At 61.8% G+C, this 18,712-nt stretch overlaps 2 protein-coding genes across 11 annotated transcripts in view; both read left to right on the top strand.

Annotated features, from left to right (window-relative positions):
- Positions 1 to 18,712, top strand: part of GSE1 (Gse1 coiled-coil protein) — a 298,010-nt gene that overhangs the window by 270,531 nt on the left and 8,767 nt on the right. For 8 of the 10 annotated variants that reach the window (XM_081273128.1, XM_081273132.1, XM_081273133.1 and 5 more), the window contains 10 exons: positions 6,284 to 6,483; positions 10,146 to 10,318; positions 10,773 to 10,964; positions 11,497 to 11,688; positions 12,029 to 12,345; positions 12,797 to 13,121; positions 15,164 to 15,771; positions 16,695 to 16,807; positions 16,992 to 17,262; positions 18,475 to 18,585. In XM_081273128.1, the coding sequence (XP_081129254.1) occupies positions 6,284 to 6,483; positions 10,146 to 10,318; positions 10,773 to 10,964; positions 11,497 to 11,688; positions 12,029 to 12,345; positions 12,797 to 13,121; positions 15,164 to 15,771; positions 16,695 to 16,807; positions 16,992 to 17,262; positions 18,475 to 18,585 (2,502 nt within the window). The remainder of the gene's footprint in view (positions 1 to 6,283; positions 6,484 to 10,145; positions 10,319 to 10,772; positions 10,965 to 11,496; positions 11,689 to 12,028; positions 12,346 to 12,796; positions 13,122 to 15,163; positions 15,772 to 16,694; positions 16,808 to 16,991; positions 17,263 to 18,474; positions 18,586 to 18,712) is intronic. The other 2 variants (XM_081273130.1, XM_081273131.1) reach the window with 2 other exon arrangements.
- Positions 1 to 18,712, top strand: part of COX4I1 (cytochrome c oxidase subunit 4I1) — a 327,664-nt gene that overhangs the window by 203,990 nt on the left and 104,962 nt on the right. The window lies entirely within an intron of this gene.

Here is an 18,712-nt window from a genome sequence, read left to right on the forward strand (position 1 = left end):
CCCGGCCTGTGCCCTCTGTCGGCCCCAGGGCCTGGCTTGCGTCTGCGCGGCCCCCTCCACTGCCCAGGCTGATGGTGTCCTCATGGGGCCTTCCCGGGGCAGAGCAGATGCACACGCCACCTCATCCGCCCTCCCCGAGAGGCTGAGGACGGGCGCAGCGGCCCTCTGCGGTTTGCAGGTGGGCCTGGTGGAGGGCGGGGGGCCGCGTGACACTTGACCTCCCTGTGCTCAGCGGAGGTGGGCGTCTGGACTCTGCTGTGTGACCTGGGCAGTCGCTTCATCTGTTGGAGCTACTGTTTCTTTGGGTAAGAGGCCATCCCAACACCCTGGGTTGCGGTGATTCAGCGGAGGCCCTGGGGCCACGGAGCGCGGTAAACAGGGACCGCGAGAGGCTCATTGCCCTGACTGCCGACCCCCACCCGCCATGGAGACACCCTCCTATTCCACTGCTCCTAACTGCCGCCATCGTCCCCACCGCACTGTTGGCTTCCCTGGAGGGCCCTTGGCACCTGGGGTGAGGAATGTCCTCCGTCAGGCTTTGTGCTGGGCTGGGGCCTCTGCTGGCTGCCCTCCCGGCGCTCTGCCTGTTGTCTTCTCATCCTGGGAGGAGGGGGTCTGTGCCCACGTGGGTCCCTGGCTGGACCCCGGGCTCCTCCCTCGTGACAGGCCAGGGGGCCCTTGGAGCTAGTGTCCTGGGCCTGTCCCACCTTGGCTGCTTGGCCCTCCTCTGGAGCTGCCCAGGCCATCTGGGGAGGCCCCAGGTCCTCTGTTGTGCAGGACAGGGTCCCTCCCCTTCTTGGTGCATCTCAAGTCCCTGCCTAGGTGTCCCAAGACTGGGCTTGTGTATCCCTGTATCCCACGCATTGTCTTTTTTTTTTTTTTTTAACTGTTTTTTAGTCGTACGTGGACCCACACTGTCTTTATTTGTCTTTATGTGGTGCTGAGGATCGAACCCAGTGCTTCACACATGCAAGGCAAGCACTTTGCCACTGAGCCCCAGCCACAGCCCCATGTACTGTCTTGGAGTGGCTTTTGGCCTGCTCTGAGTGCCTGGCCTGCCTTGTGACTTGGGGATCCCCAGATCATTGTGGGACTTACTGGTGCTTGTGGAACCACTGACTTAGCGGCGTTGGGTGCCCAGAGGTGCTCCTGGGCCCAGTTGACTTTGAATCGCTGGCCCTGTCCCACAGAGGGCCAGCCTCCGAGCCCTGGCCCCTTCCCTGCCTTGTGCGTGGGAGGGGGCCGCTGCCGGCTGGGCCCAGCTGTGAGGCAGTCTGCTCGTCTCCCAGGGGTGTGGCGCTTGTCTGCTGTCAGTGGGCTGCAGCGTGGGAGTCCGTGTGTCCTCAGCTGATCTGGGGAGGCATGCATGCCTGGGGCTCTGTGCCCCTCTGGTCCTCACCCGTCCTCCCTTGAGGGGCTTCTTGGGCTTAGGCCACGTCCTGAGCCTTGCTCCCTTCACCCAGTCATGGGGGGGCTTATGCACCTGCCCATGGGAGCCGGAGGCCCGCCCTCCTGGCACCTGCCCCAGGCTCAGGCACTGCTTCTGCCACCACAGAGCAGCTTCCGACGACACCCAGTGCTGGTGATCAGCCGTGTCTGCTGGCGGCCTGCCCAGTCTTGTCACAGCCTTGCAGGTGTGAGGGCAGGCGGGTCTGGTGACTGTTGGGTCCCTGGTGCCACCTGAAACCAAGATGCTGTCCCTCAGTGGCAGTGACCAGACACCAGCCAGGCTCCTTCCCCGACGCACTGGCCAAATCCTCAGGGCTGGGGAGTGGGTGAGGATAGGCAGGTGGGGAGCAGTTCCCAGAGCCTGGAGGGACGCCCAGCAGGTGCACCTGCAGGTCAGGCTGAGGCTACTGCCATCCCGTGGTGTGGCAGGACAAGGCTTTTGTCCCACCGCCCACACCCCTCTCCCAGAAGTCCACCTCTTTTTAAAGACAACAGCAAAAGATTGGGGTGGGGGCCTGGCCCCCTCATCTGAGTGCCCTGGGCCCTTCTCAGCCCTGAGTTCCCAGGGCCACCACCTGCTGGGCCCGTCTCCCCTACACCCTGCTAGCAGCCCCACCGTCCCGGGTGCCCTGGGATGGTCCTTCCTGCCCTGGTCTGAGCGGCTGGTGCCTGCCACAGTTCTGGCAGATACTCCGTCCTGATGTGTCCCAAAGCAGGGCCCACACCTTCCCCTGCTGGTGGGTTCTATGACTGGCTCGTAGGCACGGCCAGTGGCCAGCACCCACTGACAGCCCCTTACTCAGCTGGGTGCTGTGGCCTCCAGCCTTCATCTCCTCTGCCCAGGTCAGCAGTGCTCTGGCTGGCACGGCAGGTGGGGGCAGCTCTGTCCGGTACTGGCATATGGCAGACACCGGGTGCTGCCTGGCTGGCCCTCCCAAGCCCTGTGGGTCATGGCAGGCGTCGACTCTAGCTTTGTGTTGCCGTGTGGCTCTCCCTGCTCTGCCAGGGACCAAGGATTCCAGAGGGTCACCTGCTCAGGCAAGCTGGTGTCTCACCTGCTCTGGCCCCGGTGCGCCCATGGGAGCCGCAGCCCTCCTCCCAGCAGGCCCCAGCGCTGCATGGCTCCTGGGGCCGCCCTCCTGTTCCACAGGGTGCTCTTCAGATGCAGGCCGCCATCTGGAGCACGGTCTGGCCCTGCTCCTCCCCACTCATCCTGTGCCACGTCTGGCAGGTGGTGCCCTGCAGGTCCCCAGGTGCTCTGGGCGCCACCGAGTCTCCGGGGCTGGGCAGCTTGATGAGGATGGGCAGGTGGGGAACAGTTCCCAGAGCCTGGGAGGGATGCCCAGCAGGAGCCCCCACAGCAGGCCGCCGGCTCAGGGGGCAGGAAGGTCTGGGGAGTGTTGGTGACTGCCCAGTGTGGTGACCCTAGAGGAGCAGCCTGGGGCAGCAAAGCTGCCGGGAGGACTCTGCCCAGAAGCTGCTCAGAGGTCACCCAGAGACCAAAGAGACCTGACAGGAAGCACTGCTGGCCCTTGGTTTCTCCACTGGTTGAAAGCGGGGCCTGGGGACAAGGGCTGGGCAGGGACTCGGGTGGCTGTGTCCCAGCGTCTCTCCGTTGTCTCTGTCCCAGCGTCCCTCCGTTGTCGCACAGCACAGGGACGAGGTGTAAACCACAGGCACTCCCGCCAAGCCACCTGATGTCCTGACCCTGCCAGGCTCTGGGCTGCCCTGGCCATGCGAGGAGGCAGCCCAGCAGGACGGTCCAAGAGCCCTCGTTGGGGGGTTCTGGTGCACTTTGCTCTCCGCTGCTCTCTGTCACTCCTAGTTGGGGCGGCCACACGCAGAGCGGGGGTCCAGTCTGGATTCACAGGGCTGCGTGGAGCTTCAGCTCTGGGCCCCCGCCCCCGCCCCTCAGGCTCGCTGTCACTGGCTGAGCCTGACCAGGCTGAGACCTGCCCTCCGCACTCCTGGGGTGCCCCCAGTCACCCCACCGCCTGGCCCGAGGTTCCTTTGTCAGGGGGTGTGGTGCCGCGGTCGGGGCCTGGCCAGGCACACTGGTGTCCGTGAGAGGCGGCAGGCGCTGCTGCAGCTCCACAGCCCCGGCCCATCCTCACCGGCTCCCGGGCTGGCTCTGGGGTCTCAGCTGTTAATTACGTGTGCCGGCGGGCTCAGCGCTAATCTGTGAGGTCAGACAGCAGAGGTGACACGACGCGCTCTGCCTCTTGTCATCTGCAATCCGGCTCAGTTTCATTGACTAACTCCTGGCTGAATGCTGCCAGTTAATTACAGTGGCGGCGAACCCTCCTGCTCCAGCCGCGCAGTGAGAACGCCGGCCGGGCGCCGGCGCGGCCTTGCTAATTGGCAGCGCGTTGTCGGGCATCGATCGCTGCTGCTCACGGTGGTGCGCAGGGGCCTCCCGCCTTGGAGGGGATCAGGCGGCTAATTGTTGATGGCCTCCCCTTGTCCGGGCTCAGATCGGGCCCTGCCCCAGACGAGCTCCCCGCCCCTGCCCGCCCTCCCATCTCCTTCCTGGCACTTAGAGGCCTCCTGAGAGGTGGGGGCGCAGAGCAGGCCCGGGCCAGCAGCTCGAGTCGGCCTCCTTGGGCGGCAGCTGCTGTGCGGTCTTCTTTCTGGAGCGAGGGCACAGAGGGGTCTGTGAGGCTCCTGGGGCTCGGAAATGGCTGCTTCACCTGCCGCTGCCCCTGGGAGGACCCCCCAGACCTGGCCGTGGGTGCGTGAGCGCCACCCTGGCCTGTTGGTGGCTCTTGGTCTGTTGGTTTTGTTTCCTTCTGGCTCTGGAGCAGGGACACCCACATTGCCTCCATGGGGGGGAGTGTGTGCAGACAGGGGCCAGGGCTTGGGCCGGGTACGCTGCAGGCCTTGGGCAGATGTGACGCTGTTCCTAGTAGCTGCTGGGTGGGCTGAGCTCAGGGGTCCCCTGGTAAGGAGCCTGTGACAGCCTGTGCCATGAAGCATCGCTCTGCCACAGGTGAGGAACTGGTGTAAGCCACTGCGGAGCACAGGCACCAGGCACCAGGGGCCGGGCGGGGGCGTTGCTGGCGGTGCACGCTTTCCCTGGGGTGAAGGGGCATTCTCAAGTTCGTGACCGCAAGAACCCTGGGGCCAGTGTGGCTCCAGGTGTGGGCGTCACCCCTCCACAAAGGTTCAGGCCTGGAGATTTCCAAGGAAACACCACTTTTATTTTTGGAGAAAAAAGTGTCTGAGTTTAGTTTTGTTTTTTTTCCCCAAAAGCTTAAAAATGAACTTTTCAAGTCAATCCAAGCGTGTACAGACAGACGTCCCTTGCTCAGTCTGACCGGGGCCTGCCATGGTGTTCTGTCCCAGTACCCAGGGCCGCATGGTCACGTCGAAGCTAGTGAACGTCTCAGGTGTGGCTCAGTTGGCCGGGTGCCCTGGCGTGTTGGGTGGGGCTGGCAGCGCTGGCCAGCACACTCTGAGCTGCAGAGGGGCACTCTCCCCAGCGTCGGGTGAGGGTTCAGGATGCCGAGCCTTCCCTGGACTCGGGCCAGCGTTTCTCTTCATGGGGTTGGTCAGGGGACGGCAGCCAGCTGGCCCTCCAAGAACCTTGGGATATTGCCAGGCCTGGCTGCGTCAGCCCTGTGCCTGCTTCCTTGCTGTCCCTGGAAGCCACTTCCCCAGGTGGGTCTGACCAACCAAACCGGCTTGTCTCCAGCCATAACTCTCTGCCCTGGAAAGGACACCAGGGGGGGACACTTGGCTCTGGAGCTTCTGGCAAGCTCTGAGCCTCTGAGGTGTCAAGTGTGGGTCTGCACCTCAGCCTGCCCCGCCCAAGTTGGGGTTTGGCCAACTTAAGTGTGCAGAATTCTTGGGGTGTAGGCAGTGACTTCCAGGTCTGTCTGGAGAATTGGGGGTTGGTTTGTGCCTCAGGCAACGGCCCTCGGGCCTCACTGCCACCTTGACCAGGGCTGGCTGGGTGGGAGCCTGTTCAGGCTCCCTGAGCACAGTGTGCTGCTTGGCAGCTCCGGGCTGTGGCCTGCAGGGCTATGGGTAACAGCTGTGGCTGCCCTGCACAGTTGTGCAAGATACAAGCCTAGGGAGCCCTGTTAAAGAGACCAGGGCCGCATTCCTGCAGGAGATGGCAGGACTGTGCCGAGGGAGCAGGGTGCCTCCCAGGGGGCAGGGGTGCCTCCTGGGTCTGCATAGCTACTCCACCCCTTGCTCAAGTAAAGTTCTGTCCCAATGGAAAAGCCCCTGGGACCTCTGCCTCCTGGTCACACTGCTGAGGCCATCCTCCTCGCCTACTGCCTGACCCCTGCCTTGACACTGAGGGACAGGGGCTTCTCTCTGGGGTGCAGGGAATGTTCTGGAAATGGATGGTAGTGTTTCTGCAGCGTGGTGAACATCCGACCCACTAGCTTTGTGCTCTGAGGTGGTGACTTACCTCGGGGTTAAGTTTAACGATGAACATCTGCTGGTGACCTGCAAGCCTCAAGCCTCCTGGACACTGGTGTTGGCCTCCTGGGCCACCCAGTCCAGGTCCCAGCCCCCAAGGACACTCAGGCCCTTGCAAGAGTTGCTGGTGGGCTCGCTGCAGCTCTGCACAGCCCTCCTCTCCTGGAGCCAGGACAGCTGGCTGTGGGACAGGGTTCCCCTGGTAGGGTGGGGGTGGCACTAGAGCACTGCATGCTTTGGGTTTTGCTGTCCCAGCCTGTGGGGCAAAGGGACCATGGCTGAGCCACTGACCAGGTCTGGCGTCTCTGCCCCCTCCTGTGTGTGGGTGTGGGAAGCTTCCTGAAGTGGTGGTGGTGCAGGGTGGGCCTGGCCCTGCTCAGCTGCTGTGTTCCTTCCACAGGGTCATCGCTGAGCAGTGAGTCGTCACCTGTGTCCTCTCCAGCCACCAACCATAGCTCCCCTGCCAGCACACCCAAGCGTGTGCCCATGGGTCCCATCATTGTCCCCCCTGGGGGCCACAGTGTCCCCAGCACACCTCCGGTGGTGACCATCGCCCCAACCAAGACTGTCAACGGGGTCTGGAGGAGCGACAGCCGTCCGGTGAGTGGCGTCTGAGCAGGGCAGGTGCCTCCCCAGGGAGAGGACTTCCTTGGCTTCTGCTGGCTCCAGACTCTTAGGTCAGAGCTGGCACCTCACTCTGAGCCCCGTCTCCTCTGCAGGGGCCTGACAGCAGCACCCTTGTGCAGGGGGGCCTGAGGGCTGAGTGACCCTTGTGTCACCTGCTCAGGTAGGCAGGACAGAGCACCTGACCTCAGGCTGGGCAGCGTAAATGTGGTTTGTTCCCCACCGTGCTGGAGAGTGGTGCCCGAGGAGGGGCTGTGGGCAGGCCAGTCCCTCTTGAGGCCTCTCCTTGGCTTGCACACTGCATCTTCTGCCCGCGTCCTGGTCCCCTCTTGGGCGCACTCCAGTCATTGGACCAGGCACACCTTAGTGGTGTGCACAGTGTGGCCTCCTAGGCCCCATCTCCACGTGCAGCCACGCCCCAGGTGCTGGTCAGGATGGGGGGCTGCTCAGCACTTGACCTGGCTCAGACCTGGAATTGAAATAGGAAGAGCTGGCTACTGCCCACCAGGCAGGAAGTCCCGCGGCTTCCGCGCCTGTCTTTACATTGGAAGCCCCCAGAGGAGGCCTTTTCCTGACATGGGGGCTCCTTTTGTACCTGCAGTCCCTCACCCATCTCACTGCTGACTGCCTGTGCCAGGGAGCCCAGGAGCCCAGGGCCAGGCTCTGCCACGCACCCTGGTGCTGGGCCCAGAGGGGCCCTTCCTAATTAAGAGCCGTCGTTGGCAGCAGGATCTGAATTTTCTGCTATGTTCCCAGAGGGGTGGCCCTGCTTGGAAACGCTAATTAACGCGTGGAAACCTCTCCCCTGCGCCCACTCCCTGTCTCCCCTGCTGGGCGGGGTGGGGGTTGGGCTCAGCAGCTTGGTCATCACCTTGGCTGCTCTTGAGGCAGGACAAGAGCCAGCCTCAGGCCACAGACCACCCTACTCCAGGGTGGAGACCCCCAAGGATTCCAGCAGGAGCATCGCACCCCCCAGGAATAGTTAGCCCAGGCAGGACTCCCATCCTGACGCGGCCTCTGCTGACCTTGGCGTCTTGGCCTGGAGCCTCACTTGCCCCTGGAGCCCTGTCTGTGTGGCTTCGCTCCCCACCAAGTGCAGCTTGGAAAGGGAGGACAGGAGGGCCTGCTGCCATGACCCGAGGGGCCTCGGGGCCACCTGAGAGGGCCAGTCCTGGTGAAGGGAGTGAAGCTTTTTCCTCTGGACTTCTCGCCACACACTCCTCCCCTGGGGGTCAGAGCCTTGACCTTGCGGAGAGGCAGGAGACCGAGACACAGGTGCTATTCCTCCCTGCTGGTGACTATGGCTCTTGCTCCCACCCAAGAGCAGCCTCCCGGGGACACCTGTGCCCAGCTGCAGACCAGAGCCCATACCCCAACCCAGGGTGCCTGTGAATGCCCCCACACGTCGCAGGGGCTCAGTGGGGTTGCCACATGCCTCCTGCCCAGAGCAGGCTCTCCCAAGGAGAGTCCCTACTGCCTCAGAAGCGCTCAGTGATCCTGGGGAGGTGAACTCTGCTCCAGCAGTTCACCACCGCAGCTGGTGAGCCCCTGACGCGGAGGGAGGAGGGGAGGGAGGAGGCGCCAGATGAGCAGGTGACAGCGCGCTCACCAGCGGCACAAAGGCCCAGTGGAGAGCCTAATCCTGTGGGAGAGGCCTGCCTCCCTCCGTGTGGCCACAGTTGGTGTGCTGGCCCTTTCTTCCCGGGGGTCGCCACTGTCCCTGGGAGTGCAAGCTGCAGAAGGAGAGGTGGGTGAAGGATGGTCTGTCTGTTCTGCATCCAGCAGGGCCTTCCCGCCTGCCTGCTGTGGGACCTCCCTCGTCACCAAGGGGGCTCCCCTCCCTGCCTGCCGCCTCCTCAGGCAGCTGCGCCCACAGCCGTTGCCCAGGAGTAACGAGCTGCCCTGCAGGTGCACCCTGACGTGCCCGTCTGCAGCAACACCCACACACACCGGCCACCACCATGGAGTTGTTGGGGGCCACCCGGGGCCCGCCTCGCTCAGGGTGAAGGTGCTGCCTTGTCACCCGCTCTTCACCCAGTGAGGCCCAGCCCGCTGACCCAGTTCTCAGGTGCCTGGTGCAGGCTTGGCTGGGCTTTAGGCAGACGGCAGCCGCAGGCACGTGGGTCTGGCTGCGGAGCCCCCTGCCCTCTGAGTACGCCCCTCCCTCGGTTTGTCCTCAGCCAGGGAGGTGCCATCTGGCCCAGCTGCCTTCAAGCAAGGCTTTGTCCCTGGCTAAGGGGAGAAGGGGGCTGGTGGGGGCTGTCCTGACTGAAGTTCTCGGGACTGTACCCTGGTCCCAGAGGTCTCTGAGGCTGTGCCATCCGGTTTGGCTCATCCTAGGGCATAGGCACAGGGGTGTCTCCGTCCTTTCCCTCACCCAGGACCCACTGCACCCTGGTCCTTTGTGGGGAGGAGGGAGAGGTGCAGGGAGCCCCACTCGGGAAGTGGCCTGAGGACGGCGGTGCAAGGGGCCAGTGAGGGACAGGGCGCAAGCTGTGAGGCCCAGCCCAAGTTCATGCCTTACCTGCATCCTGTCCACCTCTGTGGCCAACCACGCTACACCAGGCTGGGCTGACTGGCATGTGACAGTGGGGGAACTGAGGCACAGCAGTCGGGGACCAGACAGGAGCCTGCTCCTAAGTCCAGGTGGGAGCCCACCCTGCTGTACCTCAGGCAGCTGGAGGATCCTGCGGCTGGCACGGGGCAGCCGAGTGTGTCCCAGCCTGGAGACCTGCATGAACGCCCCTTCTGGGAGGGCAGGTCAGAGGTCACGAACGGGCAGGAGCCCTGCAGGGAGCCGAGGGCCTGCCAGGCACAGAGAAAGGAGCAGATGTTGCTACTCATTAAAAATTCCAATCAGCGACCTGTCTCCTTCAATTAGTTGTCACTGACTGTCCTGTGGAGAGCGCGTGCTGGGAAGGTAGAGGGTAGGAGGGGCCTCCCTGTCTGCGCAGGGGCTGGCTGGGCTGTGGTGCGCCGTGCCAGCCTGGCCTCTGGACAGAGGAGAGTGGCACCGGGAGGGGTCAGCTGGTCAGGCTCCAGGGCAGGTGACAGGCTCAGCACCTATTCCTGCTGGTGCAGCAAGGAGCCAATCGCAGGGCCCTGACCCCAGCTTCCCATTGCTGTGGCTCAGAGTGGCAGAGCTGACGTCTGCCCAGGGAGCATGTCCGCTGTCAGCCTGGTTTGCTGGCCAGGAGTTGTGCGGGTGTGAAGCAAGGGCCTTGGGGGGGGGGGGCGTGCCAGTGGTAACAGATGACAAGGACAGGCAGGACCTCTCATGGGCTGGATGCTACTATGGGGGGCAGTTCATGTAGAACCCCTTCTTTGTCTGGGGGACCAGGTCGGGGAGCAGGCTCTGGAGCTGCCACCTCCTCTCATTTCATGACTGGGTGCAGGCTCTCTTCCTGAGGTGCTGAGCCTGTGGTGCCAAGGCCACAGTGAGGAGTGACCCCAGCACACCATGTGCTGCTTTTCTGGTAGTAAAGCTCCTGGAAAGGATGTTTCTAGAACACAAGCTGAACCTGGGGCATTTCCACAGTCTGAAGAAGCCCAGGCATGGCCAGAGATGGCTCTGCTGGCCATATGCCCTGGGGCCTTGACGCAGGCTCCCTGGTACTGACCCTGGCTCTGTCCTGCAGGATGCCACCTCAAGGAGCAGCAGCAGTGGTCGGGAGCGCCTCATTGTGGAGCCGCCACTGCCCCAGGAGAAGGCGGGGGGGCCCGCCATCCCCTCCCACTTGCTCAGCACACCCTACCCCTTTGGCCTGTCCCCAAGCTCTGTTGTGCAGGACTCCCGCTTCCCCCCACTCAAGTAAGTGCTGGGGCCATGGGAAGGACTGGGGAGGGCAGTGTCTCCGGGTCCCTGAGGCAGGCTTTGGCTGGCCGTGCTTGGGCCGCCTGGAGCCTGCACCAGCTGAGGCTAAGCCTGAGCCGCCAGATGGTCGCTGGCCTCTGTGGCTGGCCCTGCCCCAGGAGCAGGCCCCATCTGTGCCTGTGTCCGTTCCACACCGAGACTGTTAACTCACTCCAGCCCTGCTGCGGAGTCCCTCCAGACTGGGGGTTGTAGCCATACCCACTGGTGAGGACCTTAAGGGACCTGCAGGCCTCTGTCATACTGCTGAGAGGCAGGACTGTGCCCAGAGCAGGGGTGATGGGCATCTGTGCCCTGCCCTCCCTGCCGAGCTGCTGCCTGAGATGGGAGCCCAGCATTTCCCAGCTGGAAGGCCTCCTTCACCCGTCGGCTTGCCTGCCTGCTGTCCCTACAGCCTCCAGCGGCCCGTGCACCACGTGGTGCCGCCCAGCACTGTGACCGAGGACTACCTGAGAAGCTTCCGGCCCTACCACACTGCTGAGGATCTGCGCATGTCCTCCCTACCCCCTCTTAGCCTGGACCCAGCCGCTGCCTACTACCACCCCAGCTACCTGGCCCCGCACCCTTTCCCCCACCCGGCCTTCAGGTGAGCCACCCCCGCCTGGGCTCTGGCACCGACTGCTCTGTTCTCTGCAAAGTGCAACCTGGTGGGAGGTGTCTCTTGGGCCCTGGGGCCACGCTCCCAAGGAAAGCCTGGGGCAGCCCCTATGTCCTTCCCCAGGTCCCAGCCAACCCCTAACTACCATCGGGCATTTCCTTTAGGAGGGAGGCCCCGTGGCCTGGGCAGCTACTTCCTGGTAGCCACAGCAGCTGGTAGCTGTGAGTGTGGTGTGTGCAGGGTGCCTTTGCAAGTGACAGGCCCTGGAGAAAGCCATGTAGCATTCTTGTTCAGGATGGCAACCCCCTGAACCTGGCATGATAGGTGTCATCAGAAGTGGACAGCCCTTAAGACATGGCCTGCACCTATTACTAGTTTGCCACATGGAACGTGCCTAGACAGGTGGACGTACCTAGCCAAGCAGCACCTATTGACTGGGACTTTGCACATGCTAGGTACGCTTGCCTTTCCTGTGAGTGACAGTAGCCCCGCCCCCGCCCCGTCCCTTCTTTTCATGCAGGATGGACGACTCCTATTGCCTATCGGCCCTGAGGTCCCCGTTCTACCCCATCCCCGCCCCCAGTTCCCTGCCCCCGCTGCACCCATCGGCTGTGCACCTGCACCTCTCTGGGGTCCGCTACCCGCCCGAGCTTGCCCACTCGTCCCTTGCAGCACTGCACTCTGAGCGAATGTCCAGCCTGAGTGCAGAGAGGTGAGCTTTGTCCTGGGCTGCGGGCGGTGGGGTCCGCTTACTCCTGGACAGCAAGGGGAGGGAAGCACTGGCTGGAGTCTGGTAGGCTCCTGGCCTTTGGTGATGAGCTTCTTTACCTGCTCAATGGGGTGGCGACGGGCCTGTTCGAAGTTCTCCACTCTTGGCGGTGCACCCGGCAGGCCAAGGGCCTTGAGGGCGTTTGGGTCTCGTGGGACTCTGGGTCTGAGGTTCTTCTTGCCCTAACGAGAGGAGAGCCGGCTCTCCCTGTTGGGATTCCTGTGGTGGGCTGCCCCGGGTCGTCCTCTCCAGGGTCCCTGAGCCCTCTCTGCTTGCCCCACAGGCTACAGATGGACGAGGAGCTGCGTCGGGAGAGAGAGCGGGAGCGAGAGCGAGAGGCTGACCGGGAGCGGGAGAAGGAGCGTGAGCGTGAACGCGAGAAGGAGCGAGAGCGGGAGAAGGAGCTGGAGCGCGAGCGGGAGAAGGAGCGGGAGCGGGAGCTGGAGCGCCAGCGGGAGCAGCGGGCACGGGAGAAGGAGCTGCTGACTGCCAAGGCGCTGGAGCCGGCCTTCCTGCCTGTGGCTGAGCTGCACGGGCTCCGGGGCCACACGGCCGAAGAGCGAGTCAAGCCCTCGGAGCAGCTGACCCCCACCCGAGCAGGTACCCGGGCTGTCAGCAGGGGGAGGGACCGAGGGTCATGGGCACACCTGGCACTGCAGGGAAGAGCCAATTGCTGGGGCACCAATACTCCCAGCGTGACTGGTTTCAAGCCATGGGGTCATGTTGGTGAGCAGAGTTTGGAGATGCGTGGTGGCACCCAGTACAGGAGAGGTAGATGGGTAGCCCCGAGAGCGTGGAAGTGATGAGCCCCAGCCTTGTGTTGAATTTAATTTATTTCATTGAAAGTTGTTGATTTTTTTAAATTAAATAGCTTTTAATAATGGCTCTGCTTGCACCAGTACAAATGGGCTGGCGGGCCACCGAGCATGCTGCTCTCGGACAAGATGTGCTTCCAGAGAGCTCCCGTGAGGGTGTGGGAAGAGTCCATTGAAAGGCAGTGAGAAGGGATGGGGGCACCAGGACCCTGCTGTGACGGCATTTCTCCCCACAGAGAAGCTGAAGGACATGGGCCTGCAGGCGCCCAAGCCTGTGCAGCACCCCTTGCACCCAGTACCTACCCCACACCACACCGTGCCCAGCCTCATCTCCAACCACGGCATCTTCTCTCTGCCGGGGAGCAGTGCTGCCACGGCCCTGCTGATCCAGCGCACCAACGAGGAGGAGAAGTGGCTGGCACGGCAGCGGCGGCTACGGCAGGAGAAGGAAGACCGGCAGTCACAGGTGTCCGAGTTCCGGCAGCAGGTGCTGGAGCAGCACCTGGACATGGGCCGGCCCCCTGTGCCCACAGAGGCGGAGCACCGGCCCGACAGCACCAGGTGGGACAGCAGGTGGGGCAGGGCGGGCGTGGGGACCTCCGTGAGGGGGCACCTGGGGTTAGCCCAGCACCCTGCAGAGGTGCCTGCTTCTGCCGGTTCCAGGCCTCACCCCATTCCCTTTTCGGGCGAGGAAGTTGAGGCCACAGCCAGCTCAGGAGCACTGTGGGCAGAGCCACCCAGCTCAGGTCCAGCACCAGGCTCCCTCACACGCAGCCAGGGGCAGCCCTGGTACACCATTTATAGCACCAGAAGATGGCAAGGGAGGAGCGTTATGTACTAAAATCCCTGTTTTCTCCACTCTCTCCTTCTTTTCAGCTTTCATTTTCCCCATGAGATGGGGACTGCCTTTAATTTTTATTTAAGGAAAAGATGTGCTTTATTGCTTAAAATGAAAAAGAGATCCCTTATTTTTAAACCCTCTTAGAATTTCTTAGGAGACCTGTGCCTGTCATCAGGCCCCTACTGGCCTTGTAAGCTGGTCACCAGCGCCCCCTAGACCTCCCTGTCCCTACTTGCGTGGGCATCATGTTCCCATTCTGAAGAGCCAAGCCTTTTGTGCCTCCCAGGGACACAGCTTCTGTTCTCTTTCCTCAGCACAAGGAGGGTAGGCGGGAAGATCCCTGAGCATCTTGCAGCCCTCAGCAGCTGTGGTGCTGTCTGCCATAAGACACTGCAGTGTCTGCACCCTGCCGCTCCAATCTCCACTCCCTCCCTCCCTCTCTCCCTCCCTCCCTGCTCTGTTGTTGAGCAGGGCAGCAAGGGGATTATCTGGGCTAATCCGGGTGACTGGGAGGGCATTAGGCCTGGCCCCCTGTCTACTCAGCACAGCTGCAATGGGGTCCCCCTTGGTAGAGACTGTCCCTCTGCATCAGCCCTGTCTACTCAGGGAGCTGCCCTCTGACTTGCAGATCTGCCTCACACTGAGACCCAAGAGTGTCCACCAGCCACATCCAGCCTCCCTGGCACTCAGGGCTCTCAGGGCTTGGTCTACACACGTGCTTCCCATTGGGGAGCCACTGGGGCACTGAGGCCCTCTGCCTGGCTGTACTCGTGGCCCTATGGCATCATGAATTTGATGTTCTGACTGGGTTCTTGTGCTCCCAGCTGGAAAACCGTTCAGTGTTTGGCCCTGGTGTGTGAAATATTTATTCTAACTAACGGTTTTATTGCTTTGCTGTTCTCCTGTGGATATGGTTTCTTGGTGGTGGTCTCCATGTCCACTGCTTGGGGGGGTCACTACCGGGACTGTATCACAAGGGGCAGCCATGATGGCCCTGTTACACAGATCCCCAGCTGGGTGGGGAGGGAGGACTGAGACCCTGGCCTCTGCCCTTTTCTTCCCTGCAACCCTTGACCTAGACCAGTGGGCAGCATGGATTCAAACATCTTAGGTGTCTTAAGAAAGCTTTGGAAGATAGGTACACATTCAAAATAGCCGTTCATGAAATGACTCCTTTTACATGCGGAGGGGAAACATTTAATGATAACCATGTGAAAAGCTTCTTGTCTACAGGAAGGTCCTCTGCTTTAAGATCCCCACCACCCTCCTGCCCAGGTAGGAGCCACTGCAGTTCAGATGGGGACCACCAGGGGGCCGGGCAGCAGCTGGGCCCCCACCTCATGGGCATGGCTCCCTCGTTATTGTTCTGGCTCTAGGCTGGGCAGACAGACACGGCCCCTGCACAGAGGGCTGACCCACCCTCTGCTACCTGCCCATTGCTTGGAGGAGAAGCCCGAGGCAGGCCCACATCTCACTGAGGGATGAATTTACCGGTAAAGTGCAGGATGAGGCCCGTGTTCGTGGGTGTCTGTACAGCAGACAGGATCCCAGGCCTGAGCCTCCGTGTCCTCTCAAGGCAGGTCTGTACACGCCTGCCTCGGTTTTCAGAATGGAGGACTTGAAACCCCAGCCCTGGGATGTGGCACACAAGCGACATCCTTCTTCCTTTCCCTCCTACCCATTTCTCAAGGGAGCCCCACGGGGACCTTAGGGGCCAGTGGGCAGCGTGAGTGGCTGATGGGTTCAACTGCTGTCTCCACAGGCCAGGACCAAACCGTCATGAGCAGGGCAGCCGCGACCCTCCACAGCACTTTGGTGGGCCTCCTCCTCTCATCTCCCCGAAGCCCCAGCACCACACCGTGCCCACGGCCCTCTGGAACCCAGTGTCCATGATGGACACGGCCTTGGAGACGCGGCGGGCTGAGAGCCACACTCTGCACAGCCACCCAGCTGCATTTGAGCCCAGCCGCCAGGCTGCTGTGCCGCTGGTGAAGGTGGAGCGTGTCTACTGCCCAGAGAAGGCTGAGGAGCCCCGGAAGCGTGAGACTGCCCCCCTGGACAAGTACCAGCCTCCACCAAGGGAGGCAGGAAGCCTGGAGCCCCAGGCCTTCCCCCCAGGGCCTGGGCCCTTTCTTGCTGAGCTCGAGAAGTCCACGCAGACCATCCTGGGCCAGCAGCGAGCCTCCCTCCCCCAGGCAGCCTCCTTCGGGGAGCTCAGTGGGCCTTTGAAGCCTGGCTCACCTTACCGGCATCCAACACCCAGGGGCCCTGACCCTTCCTACATCTATGACGAGTTCCTACAGCAGCGCCGGAGGCTGGTCAGCAAGCTAGATCTGGAGGAGCGGCGGCGGCGGGAGGCGCAGGAAAAAGGTGCAGCCCCCTGGGACCCAGCCTGCTTGAGAATTGGAATTTAGCAGAATGAGGGCTCCTAGTGCCAGCTCACCCTGCTCCCGGTGCAGGAGTGTTAATAGGCTTCAGGTGGCAAATTTGTAGACCTTTATACTGCACCTGATACCCCCACCGGGGAGACAGGCCCGGGCCCCCCACCCCCTATCTTGCCGTGGTGCACACTGTCCCAAATGGGTAAATTGAAGCCTGCGTGTAGGATGGTGCTGCAGACACACAGGATTGATAAGTGGTGTGTGGAGACTGATGAAGTGGTGTTAAATATTAATAGTGCAGCATTAACAGGGGAAGAAGCTGGTGACAGGCCAGACCTGGGCCCAGCAGGGCTCTAAGTACAGGGTTGGTGTCAATTGTAGACAGGTGGCCAGAGAGTGCAGAACACAGCTGGCGCTGCCCCTGCTAGGCCAAGAGCTGGGCACTTCCTAACTGTTCTGCTGGTACAGGAAGCTCGGCTAGCAGCTCACTGAGCTGCCAGAGAGCTGGGGAAAGCAGGGAAGAGGCCTGGCTGCAAGGCTCTGGGACAGCCAGAGTGCAGCAGCGTCTTACTGGGTTGCTCATCTAAGTTAGATTTGGGGCCCAACTGAGGTTTTTCTTCCCCATCATCTTGCAAAAGAGAAGGCCAGCAATCCTGTGACCATGGAGCAGGGCTCTGCCTCCCAGGGGGAGGCCGGGTGGTCACAGTAGGAGGGAGCACGTGTGCACCCTCGGCACCTGCCAGAGGGTATTGTCTGCCTAGTCACTTGGTCCCAGGCCAACTGGGCAACTGCTGTTCTTAGTGCAGGTGGCCAGTGGGGTGGGAAGGAACTGATTTTAGGGGTTCTCCAAGAGACCTGCAGGTGGCCTGGTGGCTGGTCTTTCCTTGACTGAGTGCAGCCTTCTGCCACCAGGGTACTACTACGACCTCGATGAGTCCTATGACGAGAGCGACGAGGAGGAGGTCAGAGCCCACCTCCGCTGCGTAGCCGAGCAGCCCCCCCTCAAACTGGACACGTCCTCCGAGGTAGTGGCCTCCTCACCTCTGGGGCATGCTCGGGGCTGGGCTCTTAGTCTTGAATCCCCCAGTCCATCGTCGCTGGCACCGAGTTGGCCACAGCAGATTGGAGGACCCCAGAGGGGGACCCCGGGACAGCGAGAACAGACCACTGCAGTGATTTCCAACTGATTTGTTTTCTTTCCCAATCCAGAAGCTAGAGTTTTTGCAACTTTTTGGCTTGACCACCCAACAGCAGAAGGAGGAACTGGTGGCCCAGAAGCGGAGGAAGCGGCGACGGATGCTGAGAGAGAGGAGCCCCTCACCCCCGGCAATTCAGAGTAAGCGGCAGACGCCTTCGCCGAGACTGGCACTGTCTACCCGCTACAGCCCCGATGAGATGAACAACAGTCCCAACTTTGAGGAGAAGAGGAAGTTCCTGACCATCTTCAACCTGACTCACATCAGTGCCGAGAAGAGGAAAGGTACGGCCTCACGCCTGCGTGGGTGGGCAGATGTGGCTCCCAGGGGGCATGTGCTTCTGAAGCAGGCTCACCAGGGCTGCTCCCCACTTGAGCCCATTTCTTCTGGTTGCATCCTGCATGGACATGAAGTCCTAGTGGTCCTCCTGCATGTGCAGCCTATCTGGAGCTGACGCTGCCCTGGCACCTCTCCATCCTCTAGCGCCTGAGAAGGCACAGCACTTCAGGGACTCCACCTGGGAGTGTGGGAGATGCTGCCCTCCATTCATCAGGCACTCTGGGCTTGCAAACTGCAGGCGCTCTTCCTTTGGGTGGGCCGCTAAGATCTTCTGGGCTTTGTGTTCTGATGGCAGGAGGCCTGGAGAGGGAGGTAGAGGGATGGCCTGTAGCCACCAGGTACAGCCAACACATGCTGAGCAGACAGCTTGCCCTGAAAGATGCTTCCAGATGGGTCTGGCCATGTTGGGAAAGACCCTCTGGGCTCAAAGCCATCGTGCAGGAGAGACGGTGTGCTGCGGCACTTCCTTAGCTCTTCCGCTTCCTCGGCTTGCCTGACACACTAGCCTGGTGCTAAGAAAGTCAAGGGAAAGCAAAGAGGGCCTCAGGGTCCCGTTATTTGCCTCAGCATGTTCCTTTCCTGAGATGTAGCAGTTTGTTCCCATTGTAACAGCAGGTTGCGCTCTGCTTTCCCTTTAAGGGTTAGTGACAGGTTGATTGCCAACACAAATCCCTGGAAACATGTCTAGTTTTGTTTGCAAAAACCATCTTTTCACCTGGCTGAATTTCTAGAGGAAGCATCAGCACCGCGGCCTCTTCGGTTTCACAGCTGGCAGGAAGTGCCGCTGAAACAGGACCTGTGGGGTGGAACTTGTTGGGGTCTGCATTCCTTTTCAGGAAATGGCTGTGATTCTGGGGTGGCGCTGAAGCACAGACATATACCGGAAGGGGCACTGTGCCCCAGAGTGTCTCCTTTCACAGGGGCCATCTCCTTGTCTCTTAAAGAGTGCCACAGCGGTCTGGAGCACATCTGAGACGTGCGGTGGGAGCCCAGGAACCTGGCCCGCGTGTAGACAGAGGCTCCGTCTCATGGCACTTGTTCTCAGTTCTTCTTAGTTTGAGGGGCTCGCCCTGCCAATCACAGTGGGGCTAGACTCCCACCCTCCTTCCCGCTCAGAGGACGGCTGCCTCGGTAACCTCGGGCTGCTTTTCTCACAGACAAAGAGAGGCTTGTTGAAATGCTCCATGCCGTGAAGCAGAGGGCACTGTCAGCAGTGGCAGACTCGTTGACAAACTCTCCGAGGGACAGTCCTGCCGTCTCCTTGAGCGGTAAGGGAAGGACAGCCCCACCTACCACCAGCTGGAACTATGGGCTGCCCAGGGTCAGAGGTGACCCTCAGGTCATCTTCGTCGTAGACCTGACCTGCTGGAGACAGCGCTTTTCTCCACCTTCTCT

This window comes from Spermophilus citellus, assembly GCF_964194105.1.
Source record: "Spermophilus citellus genome assembly, chromosome: 18".
In the NCBI taxonomy this organism is placed as follows: Eukaryota; Metazoa; Chordata; class Mammalia; order Rodentia; family Sciuridae; genus Spermophilus; species Spermophilus citellus.